General features: G+C 39.8%; 1 protein-coding gene across 5 annotated transcripts; it reads left to right on the top strand.

The window, feature by feature from the left end:
• The first annotated feature begins 320 nt into the window (after nucleotides 1-320).
• LOC119084365 lies at nucleotides 321-26,882 on the top strand. 5 transcript variants are annotated; one of them, XM_037194315.1, is made up of 13 exons: nucleotides 4,655-4,758; nucleotides 10,106-10,272; nucleotides 10,322-10,397; nucleotides 10,467-13,281; nucleotides 14,003-15,586; nucleotides 15,714-17,486; nucleotides 17,554-17,831; nucleotides 17,906-18,589; nucleotides 18,646-18,748; nucleotides 18,810-19,708; nucleotides 19,794-19,964; nucleotides 24,314-24,388; nucleotides 24,453-24,677. In XM_037194315.1, exons 2-13 carry the CDS (start codon nucleotides 10,109-10,111, stop codon nucleotides 24,531-24,533), a joined length of 8,703 nt encoding a protein of 2,900 aa, XP_037050210.1. In that variant the 5' UTR covers nucleotides 4,655-4,758; nucleotides 10,106-10,108; the 3' UTR covers nucleotides 24,534-24,677. The 5 variants fall into 5 exon arrangements, with proteins under 5 accessions (XP_037050207.1, XP_037050210.1, XP_037050208.1 ...); XM_037194312.1 differs by lacking the exon at nucleotides 4,655-4,758 and adding an exon at nucleotides 321-520 and having other exon boundaries at nucleotides 24,314-26,882; XM_037194313.1 differs by having other exon boundaries at nucleotides 4,656-4,758; nucleotides 10,106-10,268; nucleotides 10,318-10,397; nucleotides 24,314-26,882.
• Nucleotides 26,883-27,449: the final 567 nt, after the last annotated feature.

Genomic DNA, 27,449 nt, shown 5'->3' with positions numbered 1-27,449 from the left:
CAGAAATAGTGAAATGTTTAAGGAGTTTATTGAAAATAAATTTCTAATTAAATTCTAATTAAATTCAATTAATTTCAATTTTACGTTAAAGCAAAAATTGGCGCGTGTCTTATGTCAATATAAAATGCAAAACTTCAACGATAAGTTCCATATCAACCTAGTCCAACAACGAACCATTCACAATAAAACCGAAAAACTGTGACAGTGTATTCTAAATGCCTTATCTTTTTCCAGAACCCATGACGATATGGAAGAGCAACACATTACCGCGCGATTTACATGCAACACTAACACTACTATACACAAACATACGATATGTCAAAAAGTCTCACAGAAAGAAGAACATCTCGTGTAATGTATAGTGCCTGTAGCGAACGAAAAAACCAAATTTTTGTAATTATAAATGTGATCCTAAATTAATGTGTTAATCATCTTCATTAATAGAGAAAATGCATTTCGTATTTCCTCAGTAATTGACGAAACGATGTTTATAAAGATCCTGGCGAACAAATAACAGGAGGTATGTGTGTGATGTGTATGATTTTTATATTAGTCTGTTCATTCGATGTTTCCAATGTGAACCAAATTGCGAGTACCTACCAATATGTGTGTTCCGTTTTTGAACAATAAAAGCCAAATTAATTCGGAGATTACAAATTTTAATCAAATGAAATTCAATCGGCCGACTTTCACTTTATCAAAATAAAAATTGGCCAACTAAAAAACAGAACTTACGAAGTGTCTGCGATAAATTTTCCAATTATCTTTACTTTTCATTATTCGGGTATTTGAAGAAATTATAATTGGGTAAGACATCAAGGGTAGCGTCATTTTTGCTGCCATCAATAATTTTTTTACGGAATATTTAAAAGAAATTCGGTGTTTTGTCGATCTCTAAATCACGACACAATGGCAATATTATGTTGGAATTTATTGTAATGATTACACTATAGACTAAGATTGAACTAGTTTTATTTCGGTTTCATTGCAAAATTTAATTTTGTTATAAAATTTTGTGCTGTCCGGGTTATTTAAACAATCGGAGAACTTGCGTAATGCAGAAACGAGACCTTTGTTCTGTTTTATGATTTTTCATTTTCGAAATGACCTGAAAAAAAGTTTGGACAAAATAATGCTGGAAACCATCAGAATTTTCGATCAGTAGAACATATTTTAAATATAATCGATACCAAGGTTCTTCAAAAAGAAATACGTATAGGTCTGTTCCAAGGCCATACGAATTGTCAAACTACTGTCAAATTTCATCCATATTTATATTACATGCCAACTGGCCAAAAAATGAAGATTCTGTCCACTAAAATTCCATATGGAAACCGATCTCTGTGAAATCATGTTCGTCTGGCTAGTCAAAATTCGTGTTTACAGTCACTTGCTTAGGGTAATTACTCTTAGGTTACTTGGAACGAACCTGTTCGCTCCGTAAGATTCGAAACAAAACATCTCAGTGTTACCTAAGAATCAAGCTTTTGCGTAAAACGTAAGAAACTCTCTTATTTACGTCCCGTATCATTGTCAATGTCGTTTGAGCTGTCAAATAAGTTGTCATTTTCACAAGCTAACCTCAAATCGAACAAAAAAAGTGTTGAATGGTGAGAAGCCACACAAATGTTCATACAAGGCTCCGTGAATGAAACATCTTTTGTGGTTCTTTGTGAAATCGACACTTTTTGAGAGAAGAAACCTTAGACGAATTACATATAGACTGGAAATTACGAACAAAATTACGTAATTCCGACATGAAAAACGAAATATTTGATAGTATGAGAATTGGTGGGCAAAAAATTCGAAATTTTTTGCTACACAAATCCGTTGAATTAAAAAAATAATAAAATATTGGAACGATTACCTTGGGGATGAGGTTGAAACCTTTCAGAGATGGAAGTGTACTCTAAGAAGAGTGATTTATTTCAATGGATTAAAATATTTTCAAAAAGTTTCCGTGAAAAATATTTTCGAATTAGCACAATTTTGACACAATTCATAAAAAACACTTGAAAGTTGAGAAGTTTTTTCTTCTCCTAATATAAACCACACTCGAAAAAAGCGTCTACACAATATTTTCACAGATAAATTGTCCCGAATATTAAATAAAAACAAACATTCGCGATACTGGATTTTCAAAATACTAAACTGACAACTACCAAAAATGTCATCGCCTACATGTGTTAGTGTAAAATTCTACGTAAAATCGTACGAAATATTCATCTTATACAAAGTGATGTTGGGGACATAATTTACCGTACGAAATACCACTCTAGCTGTGATTACTCTAAGGAAGAAACCGCTATTTGACACTGATCTATTTCATTGTGTTACGGATTCTGTTACGCAAAAAATCTATATAAACTAAACTTCCAAAATACTTTTTTTGTGGTCATCCACATATTTTGTGCTCCACAAAATGCTATGTGATCTATCGATGCTTCCATTAAGAATTTCTCGATTTCATAACAGCCTTGGAACGCCTATTGTGTCGTGTGATATGATAGTAGTATGTGAAACAACTATTAATACATTACCTACGGTAATTCAGGCATCTCAGGTAACTCTGAGAATTTTACTGATTTTTTACGTAATTCTCTAACAACTGTAGTAATGACATTTAAATTAAATGGTCGCTATGAATACCGATAGAGAATTCCGGCATTTTGTGCGCTGTTCGAACTTCTGACACATGGTACCCCTCAATATTAATGACACACGCTACACGCTATGGACAATAGCAGCTGAGTCTAAATTTTTTACGACGTTCCAGCAGTTTCTGTTTAGTCTCAACCTCCAGACCATTTAGCTCGACGGGCCAGGCCAGTTTGATTCTATACAATAAGGAGCGTTCATAAATAATGTCCGTACTTTTTGAACGTATTTAGAACCCTTTTTCTTTACTTGTCAGCAATGTTTCTTTTTATGAAAATGAACTTTTTTTTTACATTTTTCCCTTAAACGCAGACGTCAGTTTAATATCGTCTTCCCCACAGACTTGAAACTTAACATTTTCGTGAGTATCAGTACAGATTTGACAGGAGAGCGCACTTAATGACCAGATAGATAAAATAGCGGAAGATTTGTCCATTTTGCTCATAGATTAAATAATTTCTCACTCTCTAAATCCCAAAGTAGTAGACTTCATATTCGTTAAACTAGACACAATCTCCCGTACTTCCCCTGGTAGATAACCATTCACAAAGTGTGCACCGTAAAAATGGCGAATTTTACATTGAAAGTGGTCAAATGTCCGCCCGGAGCATATAGATGTTTTGTTTTACGAAGTCAGGTGAAATTAAATTTGTTAAGCGCACTCATTACATATTAAGTGAAAAGTCCAATTGAAAACAAGATTTGTTTTTGTCAAGTTGAAATCGTCATATAAAGTTTCACAAGCCTAGTTGGTGCCACAGGAAAATTTTTGATTCCACCGCATTCGTGATCAACTCGAAAGTGTCTTAGCCCGGTCCTTCAGAACCTTGAATAATTCCACATAAATAATGAGTGCGTTGAAAGAGAATTTTTTGAACATGTATGAAGTGCATGCTTTCGTCTGATGACCTTTCCCCTAATGAGCGTGTTAACTTTGTGAATGAAAAGGATTTGAGTTTGAAATACGTTTTATTTGAAGCAGACCTGTATTTTTCACAAATCCAATTAGATTCCTCGAACAATCAGTGCAAACCACGTTTCGGCTATACGTAATATATGGTACGACGTCAATCTGAAGTGCGTCTGCAGCAACACCTCCCAATTTAATCCACGGCGTCAAATATCTTGCTGTGCTTGCGACCATATATCTGAGTGCATATGGAATTTAGTGCACTGAGATGTTGTCATCGTCCTCTGATTCATTAAACGAATCGTGGTAAATGTCACGGTCTGTTGTGGTCGTTCTCTTTCACGTCATTTCGTAACAGAATTCTTTGTCGGTTACCTAAGGTTTCCATTTTCACTGTTCCACGCCGTCATTGCTGGGTACTCCTCAAGCATTTTATGTTGCAAATCGCATCGACTATAGTGTTGGTAGGATCGTCATTACGAAATTCTAGAGTTCAGAGTTGTTTAGTTCCGTCATTCCATAAGTCAGATGTAATTTCCATTTCTTATGTTAAATTTTCCATAGACGCTGAACATACATGCAAGGCGATTTCCACCGTGGAGTTATCCTTGTTTTACGCATACATCAGTTACGCACACATACACTTCCGTACGTGACTATGGAGTGATTAACCTTTAAATAATGACGAGTATACGACAACTGAAATGTTTCCACGATTGATTTGGTAAAGTTCGTATTAAATTTGTAGCACAGAAATTATGATGAGTAGACAGTCTAGATTTTTTGACAAGAACATTGCAACAAACTATTTTTTTTGTTTGTTATTTCTATCATTTCACTTTCGACACATAACCTACTTTAAAATATCCAATATTCAACTCTGATGTTCACACACTAAACACACCGCACGGTATAATAATGCACAAAATATACATTATAGCTGTAGTATGCATGACATGCAATTTTCAATCACAATAGTAATGTTTTACCGTATACTCGAACCGCTCTGCCGTTTGTAACTCATTTTCCCTACACAATTACCGACATTACAGCAACGGTACTAAAACGACTACCGCCCGAACGGTCTGTCGAATATCAGTATTAAATAAATCGTCGAAGAGTGAACACATCGTATCATGGCAAGAGATCATTTATAGGCAAAGAATTTTAATGAAAAAGAAATTCGAAAGGTAGTTTCATTTGACTTTGTTATTGTTTTACGCATCCCACTATAATTGACCGATTGTTGGTGGATAATATTGGCGAATAAAATGCTAGTCAAGGCGAGAAAATCGAATTTTAATATATTGCAACCTTGGAACTTTATAAAATGGCTACGGATGAATAAATGAATGCGAGCTAATAGTGTACAGTCGATCGAGTGTTTTTTATATTGGTGGTTTAAAACGGAATCGGAACACATATTGTGGCAAAAAATGGTTGTACAGTCGACGAAACGTTTTTAATGCTTATACGTTTTGAATATGTTTGAAACATAAATGTTTTACGATAGACAAAATGCAGTAAATTGTCAACGGATTTAATGTCTGGAGAATTTTTAAACTGGAAGATGGACTTGCTGCAAATGGCGTCTTTTTGCAATAATCCTTTGTTGAAATAAACAAAATGGCGTCGTTGTGAAATGCGAGAAAGGAAATTAAAAAAAAAAATGGAATATGGAACTCAACGTTTTGTTAACGAATTCGAACAAAAGTCCTGTGAAATAATGCGGCAATCTAAGGAAAAACTATTGTCGACAGATGCGAATTTCTTTTCGCGAGTCACAAGGAATAGGAAAACGGTTCGAAAGAGCCCATGACGAAATCATAGTGTCACAATTCTGATCAGAACACTAGACAATTTAGCAATCAGACGCTAGTAAAATGAATAAGAAATTTTCGATGAGATGCATGCAGATTTGACGCTGAACACCCAAAGAACAGATGATTTTTATTGCAAGTTGGAAGAAAGAAGAATTCGATGGAGTCCTTCGTTTCATTTAGCAGACTGTAACGCATGGCACAAGCAAACTTCATGGAATTGAAACCCTTTGGAACGAATTTTTGGTAGCGGTGAGGAAGCAACGTGGGAAACGGTCTTTCAACAAGAATTCAAAGAATAGCAATTATGAATGGTTATACTTATCAACAAAGCAACCGAGTGCTTAGATGTTCAACTCAAACTCAATTGATTCGTTAATGTCCGACAGAATGTCGAGCACGGATGTGGTGAGATCGATTCTATTTTAAATTCTATATCGGGAGTTGATCCAAAGCCAACTACCCTACAGAATTATTCGATGGCTTAAAAAACCAGCGAAGCACAAGTAGTGTTATCAAGACAAACACAATATCATACATTCAACTGAAATGTTTTAAGTGTGATACCTACCTGCTGATAAGTTGATGTTAAATGGACTCAGGCGAAGAATCAGTTTCTGATTTCGCACTGTGTTTCGTTCGATACCGTACCGTCTGTGACTGCAACGGAACATTGTCTTTTCAAGGTCATACCATACGCAATGCAAAGAATTCTGCAGCTAGCTCATTTTTCATGTTACGTCAACTGACCATTGGCCAGATATAGCTTACATTTAGTAAAAACTGAGGCTTAAAGTCGTCAAAATCGCTCTTGTATCCAAAGTATGTAAACACTAAAGGTACTACAAATTCAAACAAACACACGGCAACCTGGTTTGAGGTGAATTAACTATACGTCGATACACATTCATACACACGTACACACATGTTCTAAGCGTATGTATCATTGGCAATTCTTGGATTCCATTGAGGGGTTGCATTGCCTTCTCTTTGTTTGGGTCCTTTTTAGGAGCGACATCTATTGTCCATATTGTAACGACCGTTTCTTCTGTTTCTATTTCTTTCGAATGTGATCGTTGTAATTGGTCACTGAACTGTCATGTCACTTGTGGATCCTAATAGAGTATTATGATGAAATAGAAGAAGATATTTTGACAAGTACCCCAAGGCAAGTTAAAATAAACTGGTCTTCTGTCCTCTAGCTCTCAACGTACCACGTTGAAAGAGAAGCAAATACTTTGACAAGTTATAATAACTAGTCTTCGGTTTTCTCGCTCTGATCATAACAGTCTATTCAAAATATTCTTCGACAATTAATTAATTGTATTTCTCCTATACTGTTTGATTGTCACTTCTGTTTTATGAAGCTCCTACGATTCACTTGAATTCACTATTATGTTCTAGTAATCGATGCTGTGCTATTGGTATGACCTTGAAAATTGAGAATTCACGGAAAAATTGGTTTTAATAAACCATTGGGACCATTCATAAATGACGTGCAACGCTAGGTACACAAACCGGACGCCTTTGGACTGGGGAAGGGTAGTCCAGCAATATATGATTATCGATAGTGGTGTACGTCATTTTCAAGTGGGATCAGCGAAATTGGACAACATAAGATGATGAGAGAAGGGTTGGTTGTCAAAAATCAAAAAAAAAAAAATTAAGTCATTTATGAATGACGTGTTCCTGATCAACACTTAACTACAAGACATTCCATTCATATTGTGCATGGCTCGCGTTTCTGCATAATACAAACAAAAAGTGGAAAACGTTGCAATGACAACGTAAATAATGTACTATATTATAGTAAGTACTATACAGTACTATATTGCTTGCTGGAATGAAACGGACCCGTCGTCATTTGTGGAAACAACAAACAATATTGTTAAAATTATCCACCGGCATACGTATACGTATACATATGGGGATTTGCTTGCTTGTGGTGATATATCATACCTGCAAGCAATATAGTACATTCACAGCCAAAGTAGCTTTTTCTTTCATTTTTATCGGCATTCATCAATCGTAAGCCGGTACTTTTTTGAGCCATAAAAGTAGATAAGGATATCACAGTTATGAACACGCAAAAGTGCCTTCGTGTAGGAGTTACGAAAAATGTGCATCCGCGGAAAACATGATACCGGGAAATTTTGTTTCGAATGATAGCTGAACAAAAAAACGACAAACATTTTGTATCGCCAAGTCACCTTTACGTGTTTGGTTACCGGGAAGAAAACATATTTTGCAACATTTCATCGTCAATCTCTTATTGGTTTAGTCCACTTTGTTTCACACATTCTTGTTACTGCAGCACATATAAATGTGTGGATTTAACGCAATCCTAGAACAGGTGAAGAAAGAGATTTTATGAACTGTCATTTGGCCTCATATTTTGTCTGGAACGTCCGTACCGCAGTGGCTTATACCGACATAAAAAGCTGAATTTATATGAGAACTTTTGACTATTGCGTCGTGGAGGCCCCTTATTTAATCTCTGTTCTTTTGCCTGTTCTTGAAGTGCGTTGGTGGTCCCATAGCCCTGAACCAAGCACGATAACAGAATTTACAAGAGGGGCCTCCACGACGCCGTAGTCATAATTTCTCGGATCATTTAATATTGTAGGGTTGGTATAATGCTACTGCGTCGCAATTTTATAAATGATCAGAGAGGCCGATTTTCAGTTAAAAAAATCTGTTCTAGTGGATTTAAAAGTAAGATAATACGGCGGCACGTTTAGTTGTTCATGACTGTGGCACAAATTAAGAGCAGCGAAAAAGGAACATATTTGTGAAAATAATAACTTTGTAAAAAAACTGTTTTCTCATATTGTAAAGTCAATCCATTACACAATTTGAATATATATTGATAACCGGAAAAATATCGTTATAGGAACTAACAAAATTCAGAATACAAAGTTGATAACACTACAAAAAAAAAACAATAAAATTAATTTCATTCAAACTGAACTTCGTGACGTAAGAGTGTGTAACGTCAAAGACCTAGAAAATATTTTATCGCTTAAGTTGTTTATTTAATTAGATAGATGATACTGATGGTGATCATCGTTTTTCAATGTATAAATAGTTAGAGTTGTGTTTCTTTGTGTACTTTGCCTTTAAATACTGTAATTAGTGTTTCTCATTGTATTTATGCATACTTTGAGTTAAAAAAAATATTTGTTTAAGATAAGTCGAACGTTGGAATGCAGTAGTTGTCAAACAATTGTTGCCAACTTCACACAACAAAAAAAAACAGAAATTGTCAAACAAAACCTTTGTCGTCACGTTTTGTTATCGCCAGAACAATGTGAACAAACACGAGGATCATTAATTCGTTAAAATAACGGAATTTGGCAATACTGTTGCTGAACGGAAAATGATCAATTCAGCGAAGAAGGATTTTCAAATTATTCAAGACGATAAGTTCAAAAGAATTTTGGTGAACGAAACTGATGATTGCAACATGTGCATTGATGCGCATCAGGAACTGATGGAACGTGATCAATAACAGACAAAGAAAAACAAAAAAAACGGTTTCAAAGAAAAAAAGTGATACAAAAAAGATGAATCAGACGAACAACAACAACCGTTATCTTCATCTGAACGAAATTTAAAGCTGCGTGATATTCACTCGTAATCAACAGTGTTGACCAAATAATTGGCATAGTTACAGTAACACGCACTTGCTCCTAGCAGTAAACAATTGGAGGCCGCTGGGTTGGTTTCAGAATTGGCTTTGCATTTCTTCCGATAAGACAGGACTCATTCGTTCGTCGTGTTAGTTAAAACACTCACACTCAGTGGTCACTCATATAAAAATTTGGTGGATTTTCGACGTCTAACATACGGGTCGAGACATGACCAGTGATCGTTTTTCTACGATTTTTTTTAAACGCAAATTCACGATCTCTGTTGATCTAAGCGCACGTGACATTGAAAGTAACAGAAGGATTATGACAGCTGCCAGTACTGTCAAAATAAAGTGGATCATCCGATCACGTACTTTGAAACTGATCAAATGACCAGACAATTTTAATTTTTGTAACGTGTTTGTTCACTACATGTCACTACTTACGATTGGATGCAAACAATGATGTGCGCAAATGCTTGATGCAAAATATCATAAATGAAGGCATGTTGAAGTGGAGAATAATACATCATTTTCATGGCCTTGTAAACACCAAACACGATCCCAGCTGCCAGACATGTCGAAAAATATCGGATGAATCGAAAGAACGATTAATTGAGGTTAAGGACTACTTGACGAAAAATTAAGTTGACGAGTACCGTATTGTGAAAATGATGTATAGGCCGTAAACTTCAGGCCAGGACTGGCCATAGTGGACGATCGGCCGGTACTCGATGGGACGGTTTTACATTGCAGCTCGGAACGACAAAAATATTTACAGAGATCACTCAATCGATCGTCAGGTAGCCAGTAGTAGCCCTGAATGTGGAGAAATCCAAATTAATTTTTGGAAGGTTGAACCAGTTCTGACCATCCACTGAAAATTTAGTTTTTAAGTTGACTACAATCTTTGTTGCGCACCAACCAGTAAATGACTGAGTTACGATGAAGCATCGGCATCTTTTTTGTGAATGTTTCGTTGGGGAACATTCTTAAAGCGTGTTGATGTCTACCCCACCTATTAATTAAATAACACAAACTGAATACATTCAATTGATGGCAATATTTCTTTCACTTCCATTACAGACAATGGACATCAAACCATATGAGGAGAAACTGCGAGAGTTGCAAGGCCATCTCCCGTTTCTGGAGACTATTACGAACAGCTTGATAGGGAACGATGGTAAAATCGATATTTATAAAAAATTCATCAAACTACACAAACTGATCACGGACACTTTGAATGGAGATAGGTAAAATTGAAAACCTTTTTTTGTCATTCTGTTACTTATCGAAGCGAAGTTCTAGGATGTCGTTGGAGACAATAATAAAAGTAGATCGCATGCTCAAAGAAGTAATGAAACGATCCGAATTGAAGGTAATTTTGCCGGTTTTCCACTCGTTCGTTCGTCAAACTTAATTTGTGTTTTCTTTTCGATTGTTAAAGGCTATCGAACCAATGAAACCTGCTGCGGTAAAGATCGAAAGTGACAGAGCATCTGTATCAGAGACTCCGGACAGTCCATCTCCGCCACGGCATTATGAACGAACGTCGCCAATTGAGATTCCGACTGAACGGTCGGATAATCGTGAAATTAAAAAAGAAAGAGACAGCCATCGATATGAAGACAATCGCCGGTACAGATCAGAATCCCGAACAGATCATCAACGGCCAGCGGTAGACAAATACGGCGCCAGTCGATATGATGGTGGCGACCGAAATCGTTCACGCTACGATGCACATCATGAACGCTCGAAAAGTCGTGATAGTTATCGCAGCGACCGTAGAGAGGGATCTGACAGTTCGGATCGTTACGGTAAAAATGATCGGGATCGCGATCGTCGCCGTTATGACGACAGAGATAGTCGGGATAATTCGTGGAAGAAATACGATCAACGTGTTAAGACTGAACGTTCGGACAGATATTCACCATCCAGTCAACGTGGTAGCGGCGTCAGACCGAGTACAAGTGGGGAAAATGATTCCCACAAATCGGCCTTTGATAGACTTGGAGCAAGACCGTCATCTACAACTACCGTTTCGAGACCATCAAATGACGATGGACTAACAGATGCTGAATTAGCGGAAATGAGAGCGAAAACCGAAAAGTCATTCGGCTGTGACTCTGACGGTGAAGAGGTCAAGGAATTACGAAATTTGATGGAGGTGCGTTCCAAGTTGGCTACTCAAATGAGATTGGCCGAAAGTATACGGAAAAAGGAGAAACCAACATCGACTGCTAGTAGTGAAGCGGCGTTGAATAAAATGTCACTGAATCCGGTGCATAAGAAAGCTGGCTCAAGATTTGAAGTCGATTCGTTGCGGGAGAGCAGTTCAACTCCACCAAATAGCCAGCCAAAAGAATGCTTCAGAAAATTCAGTTTCGCGAAAACTCTTGCTCAGCCAAAGCGTACAACCGAAACAGTGACTGATGCTCACATGGAACCTAAATCCAGTCCCATAAACATTGACGACGATATTATCAAGAAAATCGTTGCTCAACCGATGAAACCGCAAGATCGAATTATACCGCCAGCGATCCAAGGAATGAATTTCCATGACATAAAGCAAGCGCTCGAGACGGCTAAGCAGAACCAGCAAAACCAGCAACGATTAGCGTTAAAATACAATCCCAAAGCTAAACCGCGCTCGGAGCAAAATACTCCAGAAGCCACAGTGCAAAAACATCAGCAACATCAACCAGATCCTTCACATCCGAATAATTTACAATTGGTCTGCGTTAACGATCCACGTGTGTCACGGGCACGCGATCCACGAGTGCAAGTGCAACAACAAGATTTGAGACTGCAATCTTTTTCGCCACCGTCGACACCTCCTTGCCTTCCAAACCCTAATTATCTACCGGTCATGCAACCATCAGGATACAAGCAAAGTTCATATCCAACATCGAATATGCTGCCCGCACAGAATCACTTTCCATCGCAGCAAAATGTTTACCACAGCACCATTTCACCGCAACATCATTTACAGTCGCAATCTAATCTAATATCGATTACACCGCACGCGACCCCATTCAATAATCACAGAAATCCTCATCGTGCATCACCAGTCAGTTCCAGTGACGTTTCACCGCCACCTCGATATCAATACCAACAACCATCGTATCCGGAACCGATTCGGAATACATCGGGAATTCACAACAAATTTCGTCCAACCCTCAATGACAACGTCGAACGCCAGAAATACGAACAATCGCGTAACCGACGCTCGAGCGATTATTTCGAAAGGGAAACACCGCAGACCTATGGGGAGTACAGACGAAGTCTCAATCCGACCGTTTCATCAACATCGGAAAAGTCGGAAAGAGGAAACAGTGAGACCCGATCAGCAACAGTTTCCACCTCACATCACGACAAGGTCTATCGAAGCGGTAATTATGCCACGCCCATACCTTCAGTTACAACACAGCCCACTGGCTCAAAGTTTAAGATTCCCAAAAAATCGACGAGCAACACAGCCAGGCCTACACCTGTTACAGTCAGTCGCGACTCAAAGGATTCAGAAGACGAACAATGGAATGCAAGATTGGTTAGAGATTCTGATGATTCAGAGTATGAAGCAGTCAGCAATGCTGAAACGGTTGTCATTAGCGATTGCGAAACGTCGGACAACATCAGAGATCCGAGGATGCGTGCTCAAGCTCTCAGAAAAACATCGACATCGTCTGAACGTAAAACGAAAGAGACTGCCGAAAAGCCGACAGAGACTGCAGAAAAGCAGAATGAGGCTGCCGAAACGCAGAAAGAGACTGCCGAAAAACAAAACAACGTCGTCACCAGTTCGACATCGATTGTTCCAGAAAGTGTGCCCAGTGGTGACAATATGGAATTTTTAAAGCACTTGACCAATCCGAACAATTTACTTGCATTGATCAATCTAGTCGGTCAGATGTCCGATGACGCAACGTTCACAAAAGTCAAAGAAGTTCTCGAAAAGGCCAAAGAATCGAACGCAACACCCACACCAGTAGAAGAGAATCAGTCTGCAAATCTGGCCGCATCAACGACCAAGGACAAAGTGGATGTACCCAAAACACCGCGGAAAAAGTCCAAAAATGAACTGGAAAAACTGAACGAGGACATTCGTACCATGTTCATCAGTGATGGTGTGTTGAATGCAACGGGTCGTCGTGTCTGTGCACTTTACAATAATGCTGCTGATGCGAAGGAGGCAGCTGGTGCAAAAAGCAATAGACCTGTCAAGAGACAAGCGAAAGATGACGTTTCCATTCCAAAAGAAGGTGAGTGACCAATTTTGAATGCATAACACGAATCGTTCGACGTTACAAAGAATTTGAAATGATGGGATTTGCCAAGCTTGGTAGACCATGGGAGTGCCGGAATTTTGGGAACCAACACATTCCCACTTCAATAATCCCAAAAGTCCAGAAGGGAACCCAAAAAATACCTCACAAATCCTTTAAATTCCTTGAATTCTACAAACGGAAATCTTTCATAACGCTACAATTCTAGAACTGGGAAGATGGTCGACCATGAATGGTGTTGAAACTTGGGGAGCCAACATACCACCTCAATCATTCAAAAAGCTGAAAAAGTTGGTCGACATAGGTTTCTTCTTTAATTACATGCCAAAACCCTCATCTATCATTCTACAACCGAGTAGCTCACTCTGAAGGCTCAGGATCCAGCAAACCGATTTTCATAAACATTTTGCGTCATTAAAAAGTGCTCTATACTCTCGTAACCATATGCAAAAAAAAACTTGATCAGCCCTCCAAAATAGCACTTTTCCCTCCATATCTCCGAACCTACTCGTACGATTTTTCTCATTTTCATCTGAGATCTAACACTTGTCAATACCCAACAAGGGAGTGGGTTTTTCTTATCGTTAATCTGACCTATATTGAAGTGTGTCGACTAGACTGAGTCGAATGATAGTTTCCGTTTGAAAGTTTTAGCTACTGGCACTATCAACAGTAATCTAATGACAAAATTTTCCAGTTTATCCAGAAGGTCGCATCACCAGACGACGAAATACAATGGTTTGCCACCCATCTACCCAACGAGTCCAACGATCCGCACCGCGTGATACAGATGTTACTAAAGAACAACAGTCAGCAACGCCCGAAGCACCGAAATCAACTGCCCCAACTCAACGAAATGTGATCCAAGAGTCTACAACGTCTACGCCACCAGTTCAAAAAACCGCAAATGTGAAAGGCGCTAAGGCGAAGAAACAGCCACAACCGGAACCTGAACAGGTCGACGAGCCGCCTCCTACGAAACGAATAACCCGTGCCCAGTTGAAGGAATGCAACATTGTGTTGGAGAAATTAAGTCCGGACGCGTCAGTGGAAAGTCTAACGAATTTGGCGAGCCCGAAGAAAGATGGCCGAGGGAAACGGGCGCGAAATGAAGAAGCAGTAAAGAAGACCGGTGTCAAGAAGGCGAAAAAGGCAAAGATGATTATGAAGAACATCGATCCAAACGTGCATAGCTTAAAGAAAATTGTCGATTGTCCGGTGTGTGAAAAGCCTGCAAAGCTGTCGATAGTGAACCATTTCGTCACTTGGCATCCCGATTCGGAAGTTTACACTTGTCGACTTGCTCCAGAAGTTGCCGACGCTTTACGTAACTCGAAGCACGTCACAGTTGCGGAACAATTTCAACCGGAAGGGAGATGTTACAAGACCTTTTCTCACATTTGCTACTTCTGCAATGTGACGAAATCGTTGACGAAAGTATTCTGGATGAATCACATGTCCAAACACACCGGCTACTACCAGTACCAATGCAACGACTGCTCACGACAATTTGCCGAAAAGAACAAAGCCCACGCGTGTAAAGGCACAAACAATCTGGCAAAGATACCGCAACCGCAATTCGAAATCCGCAACAAACACACTTTAATGGCATACATATGCGACCTGTGCAATTTCGTGCGATTCCATCAAGCTGACATCGAGAAGCATTTGCGATGCGAACATGAAACGACAGATACTAAGCAATTCAAAGAAGTCGTTTTCCTATCGTTTCCGAAAAGACAGCGCAAAGGTCATGAAGCAGAAGAGGAAGAAGAAGAAGAAGAGGACGTCTCCGAAAGCAGTGATGAAGAAGAAATTGTAGTTAGCTCGTCGAAACGTCGAAAAATAAAAGCCGATACCGATGACAAGGATGTGCCGGACGTGCCTGCAAAGAAGGTTCTACGATCACGAGTTTTGAACACTGAAGCATTCATTTCCGAGCCGAAGGAAGATGACGGATTGTTCGATAAAGATACCATGAAGTTAATGAAGGATATGTCCTTCAGTGCATCAAAAGATGGCGAATGCACAGCCAGATCGAATCGTGCAAAATCAATTGCCGAAAAACTGAGCGAAAGATTCAATTCGGTGCAGGAAGATAGTGCCAGCAAATTGGAAGAGACTGAGACAAAGGCGACAAAGACGGAGCCCTTGGATCCATTAACTTGTGACGAAGGCATTCCGATTGTCAGAGTAACGGCGAGTGAAAATTGTCAGCCATCGGAAGAAACTATTGCGGACACTACGACAGACGTTCAGATGGAATTGAAGATTACGAACGGTAAGTGCAAGTGACTTCAGTTATACATTTAGCTGAGGTCACAACTTCATCACTTTCCTACTGTTCAGTGGAATACGTGGTATTTTCCGTCAACAATTTTCTAAAATATTTTTTTTTTACTTTACAGTCACAACAGTTACCGATGAAAAGGTTTCACTTGAAGCGGTCAAAGACGATAATTGCATTCCACCCGAAGAAACCGAAGAGGCTATCGATGAGTCGGACGATAATTGGGAATCGTATTCGAGTGAAGACAGTGACGGTGACTCCGCTGAAGTTGCTGAGGCTGAGGAACCATCGGTAGCAATACAACGTCAACCTAATCGGAAAAATACCGGCATCATCGACACGATAGCTCGTCTACAGCAATCGATTTCGTCGCAGGGGACTGGTGCCAATGTGGAAGCTACAGAAAAGACAGCCGAAGCTGCATCGAGTGACGAAAACGTTAAAGATGAAGCGAAGCGTGGAGTTGACACAAAGAAAGCAGAGAACAAAGACACAATTGAACCAGCATCGGTTGATGGTGCGGAGCTGAGCGATAAAGACAAGGTAGAGTCGTTAACACATGACACCGCAGCCAGTGAACCTATGGAAGTCGACACCGAAAATGCCGATGGATGTGATAAAGTTAAAAAATGTGTGAGCAATGGACGGTCTTCGAACGGTAATTTTGCATTCAACTTAATGGGAACTGTCCACTCGGTTCCACAATTCGGTTCGCACAGCTACGGCGGCTCATCATCGAATGCTGCCGCTTCGAACAATGATGTTGATATGGTGGACGTAAACAAACCAGCCAAAATCCTTACTCGAATCGATAACATTGGTTACACTCGTTCACCAGATGGCGGCGTTTCTTTCTGTTGCCTGATTGATAACTGCGGTTTCGAGTCGGTCGATCTAACCAATCTTTTGTACCACATCGATGATCACGTTGGCGTTCAATGGTATGGTTACTGTTTTACGTGCAACGATCAAATCGAAACGGAACAAGTGCAGTTAATGATGGAATTCCGGCACATGACTACGGCACATTATCAGAAAAAGGATGAAAATGAGTCCGGTGCCGACAAAGCAACCGCTGGGGGAAAGCCCACATTCATCAAATGTAAGATGTTACCGGGCGACAAATTGTCCAAGTTGAAAGAAGAAGAAGAAATAGCGGCCAAGGCCGCACAATTGATCACTGCTCCGTCAACATCGACGTCCGCTACCAGGTCTAGATTCATAAAGATAACCAACGTTAGAGCACTGACGGATAACATGAAGTCGCTGAGTGCAATTGATGCGAAACCAGAAGCCAAAGAGACCAGCGTCACCATGCCCAAAGAAACCGGCATTCCGACTGCCAAAGAGACTGGCTTCACGATCTCCAAAGTGGTAAGCTTGGGCTCAACTAGCAGAGAATATAGCGACAATGAACTGGTGTCGTTGAAAGGATGGGGTAACAATCCAACGAACAAATTGCAAAAGAATTGCAAGAAAATGTTGCGAGACATATGTCTGTACGCGCTGTTCAAGTGCATGGACATAAACTGCATATTCACAACGGACAACGCCGATCATATGCTGACCCATTTGCGAAACCACGAAAAAAACATGTCCAACGAAGCACCGAGTTGGCTGGAGTGTGCCTACTGTGACATAGTCGCAGATTCGTGCACGTTGCTGGTTAAACACATTCAGGATGAACATCAGTCCAGCATATTCCAATGTCCGTACTGCTTCTATCGAAGTTGTGCGGCTTTCAACGTTGTCGTTCATCTAAAGCTGTACCATCCGAAGGAGAAGAAGTCGGTGCTGGTGTGCAACGGTAAACCACGGATGTATGCAACGGAAAAGGCTCTTATTGAAAAGTCGCGTAAAGAAAATATTCGTCCGCTGAGATGTACGGAAGGTAAGTCGGAAAATGATTTGAATTTTACTACATGGCAGGAGGCGACTAATCGGCGACACATTTACAGATTGTCACAAAATCACCTACGTCATGGACCATTTCGTGAATCACATGAAGAATTCGCCCTCTCATACCGACAAATTCAAATGTCAATTTTGCGGCTTCAACACTTTGGTATCTGAAACATCAAAACATTTATTGGTGCACAGTGTTGGCGTGTATGAATGCGTCTATTGTCACTACGGCATCAACGATGTGGATAGTATCCAAAATCATATGTGCAACACACATCCATCCAAATTGCTCTACATTTGCGTTCGGTTGACGCGCAAGGATCGTGCTATGGTCAGTGGAATCTCTTGAAATTTTCGAAATGTCGCGGGAAAATATTTTTTTTTTCTCAATTGTTCTTTCCACAGACCGACGAACAGCTAAGCTCCGTGGAGTCTACACTGATTGTGCTTCTTGGCCAAACGGTCGATAAAGGATTGTTCCAGCGTTGCCCATTCACCGACGAACAGTTGAGTTTCATGGATCCAGCCGTTTCATCGAATGCAATGGGATCAATTGCTGTAGCCCCATCCACTCCTACTCCAACGTCATCGAATGTGACTGCAGCACCATTGGGACTGAACATTTCGTCCGTCACCAGCATTCCCAGCGAATTATTTGCGAATCCCACGGAAACGATAACGGCATCCAAAAGTGGACTGATGCTGAATGACATCCTCAGCTACAAGGACTTGGAAAGGGATTACATGCACGAGGATTGGGACAAATACTTTGCAACGTTAACCGTTCCGTCTAAAACCGTACCGAGACGGAAATCATCGGCAACGCAAGCTGTTGTTGAATTGCCGGACAATAAGAAAGCCACCACTTCATCCGCGACTTCCAGAACAGATTTAGTGCAAGAGGAGATTGATAATGCCGCTTACGTTTTGGTTAAAGGAACAGGCCTGGAAGGACCAGATCTATATCGCTGTAGTTTTAGCAATTGTGACGAGCGCAGTGACGACATTTTCATCTTCAATGTTCACCTGCTGAAACACTCGCAAGTTTCTGTCGGATTCAAGTGCTATCACTGCCAAGTGGTGTCAAAGGTAACGGAAATTGCATTCCAACAATTGTCTTCACTCAACCACTTTATGTATTACAGAACATTGTCGGCCTCAAGTATCACATCAAAGTGCATGGAATCCATCGATACTTCTGCTATTTCTGTAACTATACCAGTGCGATAGTGAACGACATTCAGAAGCGTAAGTTCATTTGCCCTTTAGGCTTGCCATTTTTCTAACTTCCACTGTAATTTCACTACAGATATGCAGGACACGCACTCCAAGAATCATGTGAACACGATACCGCTGAATCCGAAGAAAAACGACCAGAACAAGGATATGTTTGTGATGTGTCCGCGTGGTTTACGCCAGGAAGAGCTAAATCGTTTTGGCATCGCCCTGATCAACCGAAACAAACGACAGCAAACGTCATCGAAGAAATACTATTCACCCGAAGACATTGACTTTCTGCCCCGCGATCCCATCTTCAAAACGTTCATTTTCTGCGAAGTTTGCAACTATTCCACACAAGTTCGTAGTAACTTGACCCGTCATCTGGCCGCCCACAAAGACGAAAAAAGTGTCTCAAAAGTGGATCCAGTCAACCCGGTGCCATGTCTGGACACCGGTGAAAAACACTTCGACAAAATGATCAACCTGGCGTGCAGTTCGAACGATACCAAAACGGCGTCGGCCCAATACGATTCGTCGGTATTCATCCCAGAAAATCGACGCTTCGTGTGCAATGCCCGAAACTGTCAATATCAAAACATCAGCGAGAATATGCTGATGCGTCACTTGACCACATTGCATCCGAGCGAGGAGCATTACAAATGTCCGCACTGTAATGTACTGATCTGCCAGAAAATGGACGCCGAAAAGGTGTCGCTTCATTTGCGGATGCACGATACGAGAATCTTCAAATGTCCGAAGTGCATGTTCGCCCATTATGTCAAGTCCGCTGTGGATAAGCACCGAGACGAATCGCATCAGGGCGTTGTCGACCAGGCCATACTGATCACACGTGACGAAACAACCACAAGCCTACTCGACGGTCAGCCGAAAGTATCGAAATGGAAGTGCAGTTTGTGCAACGATCTATTTGCCACACAGAAGCACATCCAGGCTCACATTCAGACATCACATTCGATCAAGTTTCAGGTTGGTGCCGTTTTTGACTTAGTCGCATGCTGTGCGATAAATCCAGTTTTTTCTTTGTCTTATCCTTTGCCCTTTTCCGCAACAGTATCAATGCGACATTTGTCCCGAGGTGCAAAGCAACAACAAGACAACGATCCAAGAGCACATTAATGCGAAGCATCCGAACCAAAGCGGTCAAATCAAGGTCTACTACAAGAAGGTGGAGTGTGTCGAAAATGATAATACGCCGATTTGGCGTCGTGACGACCCCAATAAGGTGAGTCGGTCGTAGTTTGGTTTGCTTGTGAGAGAGAGGCTTTTGAGTGTGTTTTTTGACTGGATTCGTAAAGATTTTCGATTTTTTTTTGGTTTTGCTTTTCGTTCTGTAGACAAAAGAATTTCATTTCCTTGTTTGAACTAACCGAATTCATAGATAGTGTTGCAACGCTTGGCTGTAAAGACATTTTTTGCTTTTTTCTTTAATTTTTGGCTTTGTATAATATTTTGGAAAATTATATGAAAAACATGTTTGAAACACACTGGAAACGCATTTTAGTCACTCCTAATAGTCTGTGCGACAATCATGGTGGTTGGTCTACTCTGTTTTAACAAAAAAATCTCTCAAATCTTTCTCACTCTCTCAAGTATACACAGTCCGCCGTGAAATGAAATGTTGACAGAAACTGCTAGTGACACTTGACACTTCTGTCAAAATTTCATTTAACGGCGAGGTGTCGGTGGTGGGTGGTTTACGAAGTAGTAGATTGACGAACGCTGAATGATTTCTTTGATATGTATAAGGTGCAACCATAGTAGAATGATGCTTAGAAACTAAGAAGAAATGTAATTGAGTTTTTCCATATTTTAGTACATTTAGTACCAACTTCATATGATGACATTTGTTCTGTAATGACAAATGAGAAGTTGGTTCACATGAAAATAAGTTGCTGAGAATAGGAGAATGATGTTTAGAAACTAGGAAGAAATGTAATAGAGTTTTCCCATATTTTAGTACATTCTGTCATAAAATTACTGCTGTCACTGCGCTTATTTTCATGTGAACCAACCTCACTGCTGTGACATTTCATAGGAATGAATCAATGTGAAGTTGTTTCACAAAAAAATAGTCCAGTAAGAATGAAGTACTATAAAAAAATGTGGCGCCTCTACAACAGGGAAATTCTCAAATTTTTCCATCACTTTTTGTCATTTCATCTAAAAACACAACAGATTGCATCGTAAATGTTGTTTTTGCTGCCTTTTTAGTTGTTTTTCATGTCTTTGAGCTTAACTGATTACTTAGAAATGAGATTTTTGTGAAATTTGTTAAATTTTGGAAATTAAATTCCTTAAAATAGGCCCTGCTCTACAGGCCAACCGACTAGGCGAATGAAGTAATATGAATAAAATGTCAACGTGTAAAAGTGGCAGCCTCTACCAAGGTTCTGAAAGAACAGGTTAGGACACTTACGAAGGCGGGTTAAACACAAATCTTGACAATTCAGACATGTTTATTGTTTGAAAAGTCAACTTGAAAACAACTTTTTTTTTGTTAAGTTGAAATCGTCATATAAAAGTTTTCAAATCTAGTTGGCGTTCAACTCGAAATTGTCTTTACCTGTTCTTTCAGAACCTTGGCCTCTACAGGTCAACCCACTTGTCCATAGTAATGGGACTGGAATGACTGGAATTTTTAGTTGAAAAATGTAGCTTTGAAGTTGCACTGTTAGACAGCCAGTTTTCCCGACCATGTTTTTCAGGCATGCCATGATTTGTCGATCTTATCCGGAAATACAAAGTATTTTTGCCGAAAAACAGGGTCGGGAAAACTGACTTTCAACACTGTCCGAATGGAGATCTCGCTCTCCAACATGCTTGTACAATTTCAAAGCTACATTATTCGGCTATTAACTGCACCTCAAGCATGTCAGAAAAACTATTCAGCGATATTGGTACCCTCATTCTCCACTACAAAAAATCAAAAATCGCTCTTGCGACACGGGATGGCAAGGGATAAAAAGATGAAATAACACACGAAAACGAAATGGATTTTACATGTCAAAAATAGTGCTTGAAACTTCTTTTCGATAAATATGCAAAATTTGTCTCGTTTTCGTGTGTTTATTGACTTCGGCTACGCAACAAAATTCACACGAAAACTCTACTTTTCATCTTTTTATCCCTAGTCGTGTAAAATACTATTTTAGAAAACTATTTCATAAAAGATTCTCTGTGCCACCCTACCTTAGCAGAAAATTCTCTCTTTCTCTCACTTTTACAACTGAAAGTAGCGAAGATATGTAAAAGAAGTAGTAGTGGAAAAGTCACCATACTCACTGCAGTTAATTCGATTGAATTTGTATGTCACATGGAGCTTCACTCAAATTCACCCGAAAGTGTGATGCTAAGGCGCTCTGATGATTTAAATTACCATTCAGTGTTCTTTGGTACCAGTACCTGTGATGATGAAAATGTTTTCGCGACTTTTCGTGTCGAACTTTCACGAATTCGACGCAAAAAACGAGAAATTTCGTCAGAATTCCAGCAGCTTCGCAACAACATTTACATACATAGTCATTCATCAGTGATTGATCTATTGTAGTAAGAACTAAAGAAATTTTCGAAACCGAATGCCGCACCCCACACAAACTATTGTTTTGACTCAAAACCACTGGAGAATTTTTTTAGAATTTTTTCGAGACGAACTCGATGGATTCGAAAATTCCATATTTGGACAATCGTGAAGCTGTTTCCATCGACCTCAAAATATTTTTTGTCGTGAGGCCACACGTAGTAGCTTTCAATGTAATTTTGGGAACGGAATGACTAAATTTTTCGTTGGATTCCTGACATTTTTAACTGGGCGTTCATAAAGTTGTCATGCTGAGTTTGACATTTTTCAGACCCTACCGAAAGAAAAAGAAAACAAAAAAATTGTATGGATAATTTTGTCACACCTAAGGTTCATAGAGGTGAGTATCCTCTTGTTTGATAGACTAGCTTTCAAAGAAACGTGCAACTTTAACCTTTCACAGTATATTGCTATCAGATCTATTACGTCATTCGATCTAAGTATTTTCAATAGATAGCCCATGTCAAATATTTTACTTCAATTTTTTGAACATGTTTTTTTTTATAATAAGACCACATTAGTCTGAGCTTGACGATTATTCCCGAATAGTCTGAGCTTGACGATTATTCCCGAAGCCGTTTCCATTAACACAATAAGTCCTGTAATAGAAAGTTTTTGCAGTGCGTTCAATAGTTTTATTGTGCCAGATCAACTTGCATGTCAACATACGGATTTTCCACAAAAGAGAAAGAGAAAATTATTGGAAAATTATCCTATTCCTCTGGAGTAAGATTTGCAATCCAGCCATAGGAACGTTTGCGTATTCGTGTGCATGAAAATGTTTGGAAAATATTGTCTGATTCCGATATAGGATAGTGTTGGCCTGTAGAGGCGCCTCGATTTGTGTCACTAGTACTGACTCAGTACGTCATTCCATGCGCTCTATTTTATGATGGTATAACTTCACTGTGGTGGAATCCATGAAACGTCACAGCAGTGAAGTTGGTTCACCAAAAAGAAGAGCGCTGACGTCAGTAATTTTTTGATGAACTGTACTGGGAAACGAATAGAATTATACGAAAATCTCTTGTGTTTGAACTTTAGTTTACAACCATCATCTCCCTATTATGGTCCTTGTTAAATTAATGAAGATAATGAAACTAAAAGGTATGTTAGTTGGGGATTATTCATAAATGACGTCCGCTTTTTTCAGTGCTGCCAGCAGGTTTGAATCATATTACTAAGTCGATAAATATTTATTTTCGTGAGTCAAATGTGTATCCACCCAAATATACCCCTAATTACACATTAACTCTCGAGAACGCATATTAATTTAACGAGTTTCTAATGCTTGAAATCTGCTGGCAGCACTGAAAAAAGCTGACGTCATTTATGAATGATCCCAATGGGGAGTGTGCTGATTTTCCATGGGAAATGATTATCGTTAAAGATATTGTTAAAACGTTAATGTACGCCTAAGCTTGCCCACCACACTTGAAGATGATAGGGCGGATTTTCATACAAAAAATTCATCTCCCGTGATGATTATCGTCGCTGTGATGATTTGGCGAATTTTCTTATTTTGTAAAATCACCAGGAGTGGTGTGCTCCTACGCATCTAAGAAAATTGTGGTCTGCGTGACCTCCCAATAGTTTACAGCCTTGGAATAAACAACATGCAGTTGTAAGCACAGACTGCACCGTAAAATAACAAAATTTAAGTTTTTCTGATTTGCAATTAGAAGCCTCTACGGCGCTAAAGATGACAGACTCTTGATCTTGGAGTTAATAACACTCGCAGGTGCAAAACCTGAGGTTAATTTAAAGTAGGCAATCCTTAGTTTGTAGGGTGGGCGCACCAGTCTCCGGACATAGCAGTAGTTGAACACCTATTGTTGAGAAAAATATCTTAATAGCTGTGAACGTTACCATAGAACGTTAAAATACTTCGAATCTTCCTTGCAGTGCGTTGTTGGTCCGATTGAATCATTAAAAACATTCCATTCGAATCTGAACAATTTCAAACTTCATTGCCAATTTTGTATTCATTCCAGATAAAACACATCCGGGGAATTCTCTTCGAAGAGGAGAATGTCCGTACAACCCCCACCAAACGGGATCAATTTGAGGTAAAAAAAAAAACTTCACAAAAGAAACGATCCGATAAACCAGTCGTCGAACAAAATATCTCAGATATTGGCGATGTTCCGGTCGTCGAACCAGAGCCCGAACAAACAAAGTCCACCGACGACAGGGAATCCAATGCCATCGTAATCGTATCTGATGAGGATACAGCCGATTTAGACAAATCCAACGGTACCGGTAAAACACCGACATCGTCAACAGTTTCCCATCCAATTCCGTCGACTTCAAAAAACTTGTTTGAGTCAGGTAAGAGTTTAATGGGCAGCAGTAACACGCCGATAAAGCCATCACAAACCGTCGTACGAGCAGAAGCAACTAGTTCCGGCATCAAAGCGAACAAGGAACCGTCCCTGGATAAAACATACCTGTGCGGACGTTGCTGTAAATATTCCGATAATACAATCGCACTTGTACGAGCGCATCAGGCTACTGCACACCCGAACGTTCAGTGTGAAATTTTCATGCGTAACACGAACGACAAAGTGCCGGAAATCAAAGGCACAACAAAACTCTTGCCTGACGCAACCAACGTTAGCTCAAAACCAAAACTTACCGACTGCATCAGTTACGGCTGCCATCACTGCATCTTCAAATCACAGCAACCTGAAATCATCTACAAGCACTGGAAGGAGAATCATAAGCATCCGAAGATCACAACCAAAAACATTGAATTCCCCAGTCGTCCGTTCTTCTTCCGCATTGCAAGGACGTTTCAATGCTGCTACTGTCGCCGCAGCAGTCACTTCAAGGATCTAAAGGTCCATTGTCTACGAAGCCATCCGTACGAATCGTTTGCCATGATCAACAATTTGGAGCCGAAAAAATGTGCGCTGTGTGTGCACGAATTTAGTAGCGCCGACATCAATGAAGTGATCAAACACTTTAAAACATCGCACAAGAATTTGACCTCAACCGAACCCGACATTCACTTGACCGATGAATTGATCGACGAAGTTACATCCGTCTTGCCGCGCGAACAAGTCAAGTGTACACAATCCAACTGCAACACCGTTTTCTTTACAATGGCAGAATTGGAGGAGCACCACACATTAAGACATTCCGGCAGCCAAAAGGAATACGTCTCCATACCCAACGATCCGATCATGTATGGCTGCTCAATCTTTTGCAAGGATACCGCGACGAGTGAACCAGAAATGGTGGCACATATTCGGAGTCACATCAACGACTATCAGTGCAATTTTTGCGAGAAACGATTCGATAAATTGGAAATGGTCAAAGTCCACCACGAAATCATGCACGACTCGAAGGACGAAACGTACCGCAATGTCGACGTTAAGGAGCATTTGAGCAAATATTCCGCAATGAAAATCATCTTTCCGAACGGTTTGGTGTTGACCAAGTCTGATGCCAAGCATACCAAGTACGGTTCGATGGACGATGCTGTGAAGTTGGTCACCGAAATGAATGAGAAAGATCTGGAAGTGGTACGGAAGCGACAAAAGGAGCACAGCAAGAAGGAACCCGAACCCAATGCGAAAGTAGCTAAAGACGCTAAAGATGTCAAGGAAGCCAAGCATGTCAAACCTTTGGTGATCAAGAAAAAGGATTTAAAACGCCATCACATTCTCGACAGTGAGAGTGACAGTGACAACAATCCATCAGAGCTCACAGCTACACCTACACGGACACTGCGAAAGAAACGCAAAGCCTACACCGAAACAGTTGTTCCTCCGAAATCATCCGACCATAAATCGAAAATCGACTCTACCAGCAACAGTGACGATAACACACCACTGAAGCAGCTAATTCCCAGTTTAGGCTCATCCTTCGTCAGATCTTCACCGCGTAAAGCGAAGCCAACGCCGTTGGTACCATCCGAACCATCACACGATTCAAAGAGTAAAGTCGATCCGCCCAGTACAAGCGATGACAGCGAACCATTGCAACAATTGGTTCCGTTAGTGAATTTAAGCAAAAAGACGAGACGATCCGATCTGTCGAAATTGTTCATTGATATGCCATTCGGTGACAGTATTGTCAAGGTGTCTTGTGACCGGTTCTCATTATTGTTCAATATCAGTCCAAAATTGCGGCTCAAGAGATGTGACAGATTGGTAACCAAGTGAACATTGCACGGCATGGATTATCATCATCATCATCGACCATCGTTCGTTACCTAATGTTTTTGTTATTTTATAATAAGTTAAACGGTGTGAAGTAGTTGATAGAGGCATGACACACACTCGAATCAAATGCTTTAACATGAAAAATCAAGAAACATGTCTTTACCAACTACTTCAAACGGTCTAGAGTTATCATTAACGACACTTTATCATCGAACATCAAAGTCTGTTTCGTTTTTACAATCAATATTCGGGACATGCATCCATGTTACGTACATTTTTTTATGTATAAGAAAACCTTTATGTTTCTATTTGAATTTAAAATAATTAATTTTTTAAGTTGACTTAGGCTTAAGGAAATAAAAAGAATTGAAAAAAGAAAAACTGAAAAAAATGTTTCAATTTCTTCAGAGTAATAACTTATTGAGACTGGGCAACTTTTATTTATTTATTTAACCACCAACGGGTATCAACCCTACTGGCGTATTCAAAAGTACAATCCATTTCGTCAATCAATAATGGTACACATCAAATCACAAAAACTTAAATCTAAGCACAGCTTTGAAATAATCGACCAACGACTAAGAAGCGACGAAAAAGAAAAGAATCCAATCAAGTCAAATCAAAAATTTCCACAAAAATCAAGTAAAAAAATGAAAAAGAGAATGACAAACGACTTAAAGACTTAAATTTTCAGCCGAAATTATAACGAATGTCAGTTTTGATGAGCGAACATGGATGCAATGTTCACTACCGATCAAGAAAGGTGGTCTTGGACTAATATCAACGGCGGATATAGCTATCACAGCATTTATATCTTCGATGAATGCGACGGAACATTTACGACTTCAAATAATGCCACCGAACGATGAACTCTTCGATTCTGCAATTGAGTTTTGGAAAACTAAATCAGCTGCTGAAATACAATCTGAAAAATCGAGCATTCAGAAATCTTGGTCTG

Source organism: Bradysia coprophila, unplaced genomic scaffold (genome assembly GCF_014529535.1).
Source record: "Bradysia coprophila strain Holo2 unplaced genomic scaffold, BU_Bcop_v1 contig_732, whole genome shotgun sequence".
NCBI classification, from domain to species: Eukaryota; Metazoa; Arthropoda; class Insecta; order Diptera; family Sciaridae; genus Bradysia; species Bradysia coprophila.
This window is presented reverse-complemented; position numbering and strand designations above follow the sequence as displayed.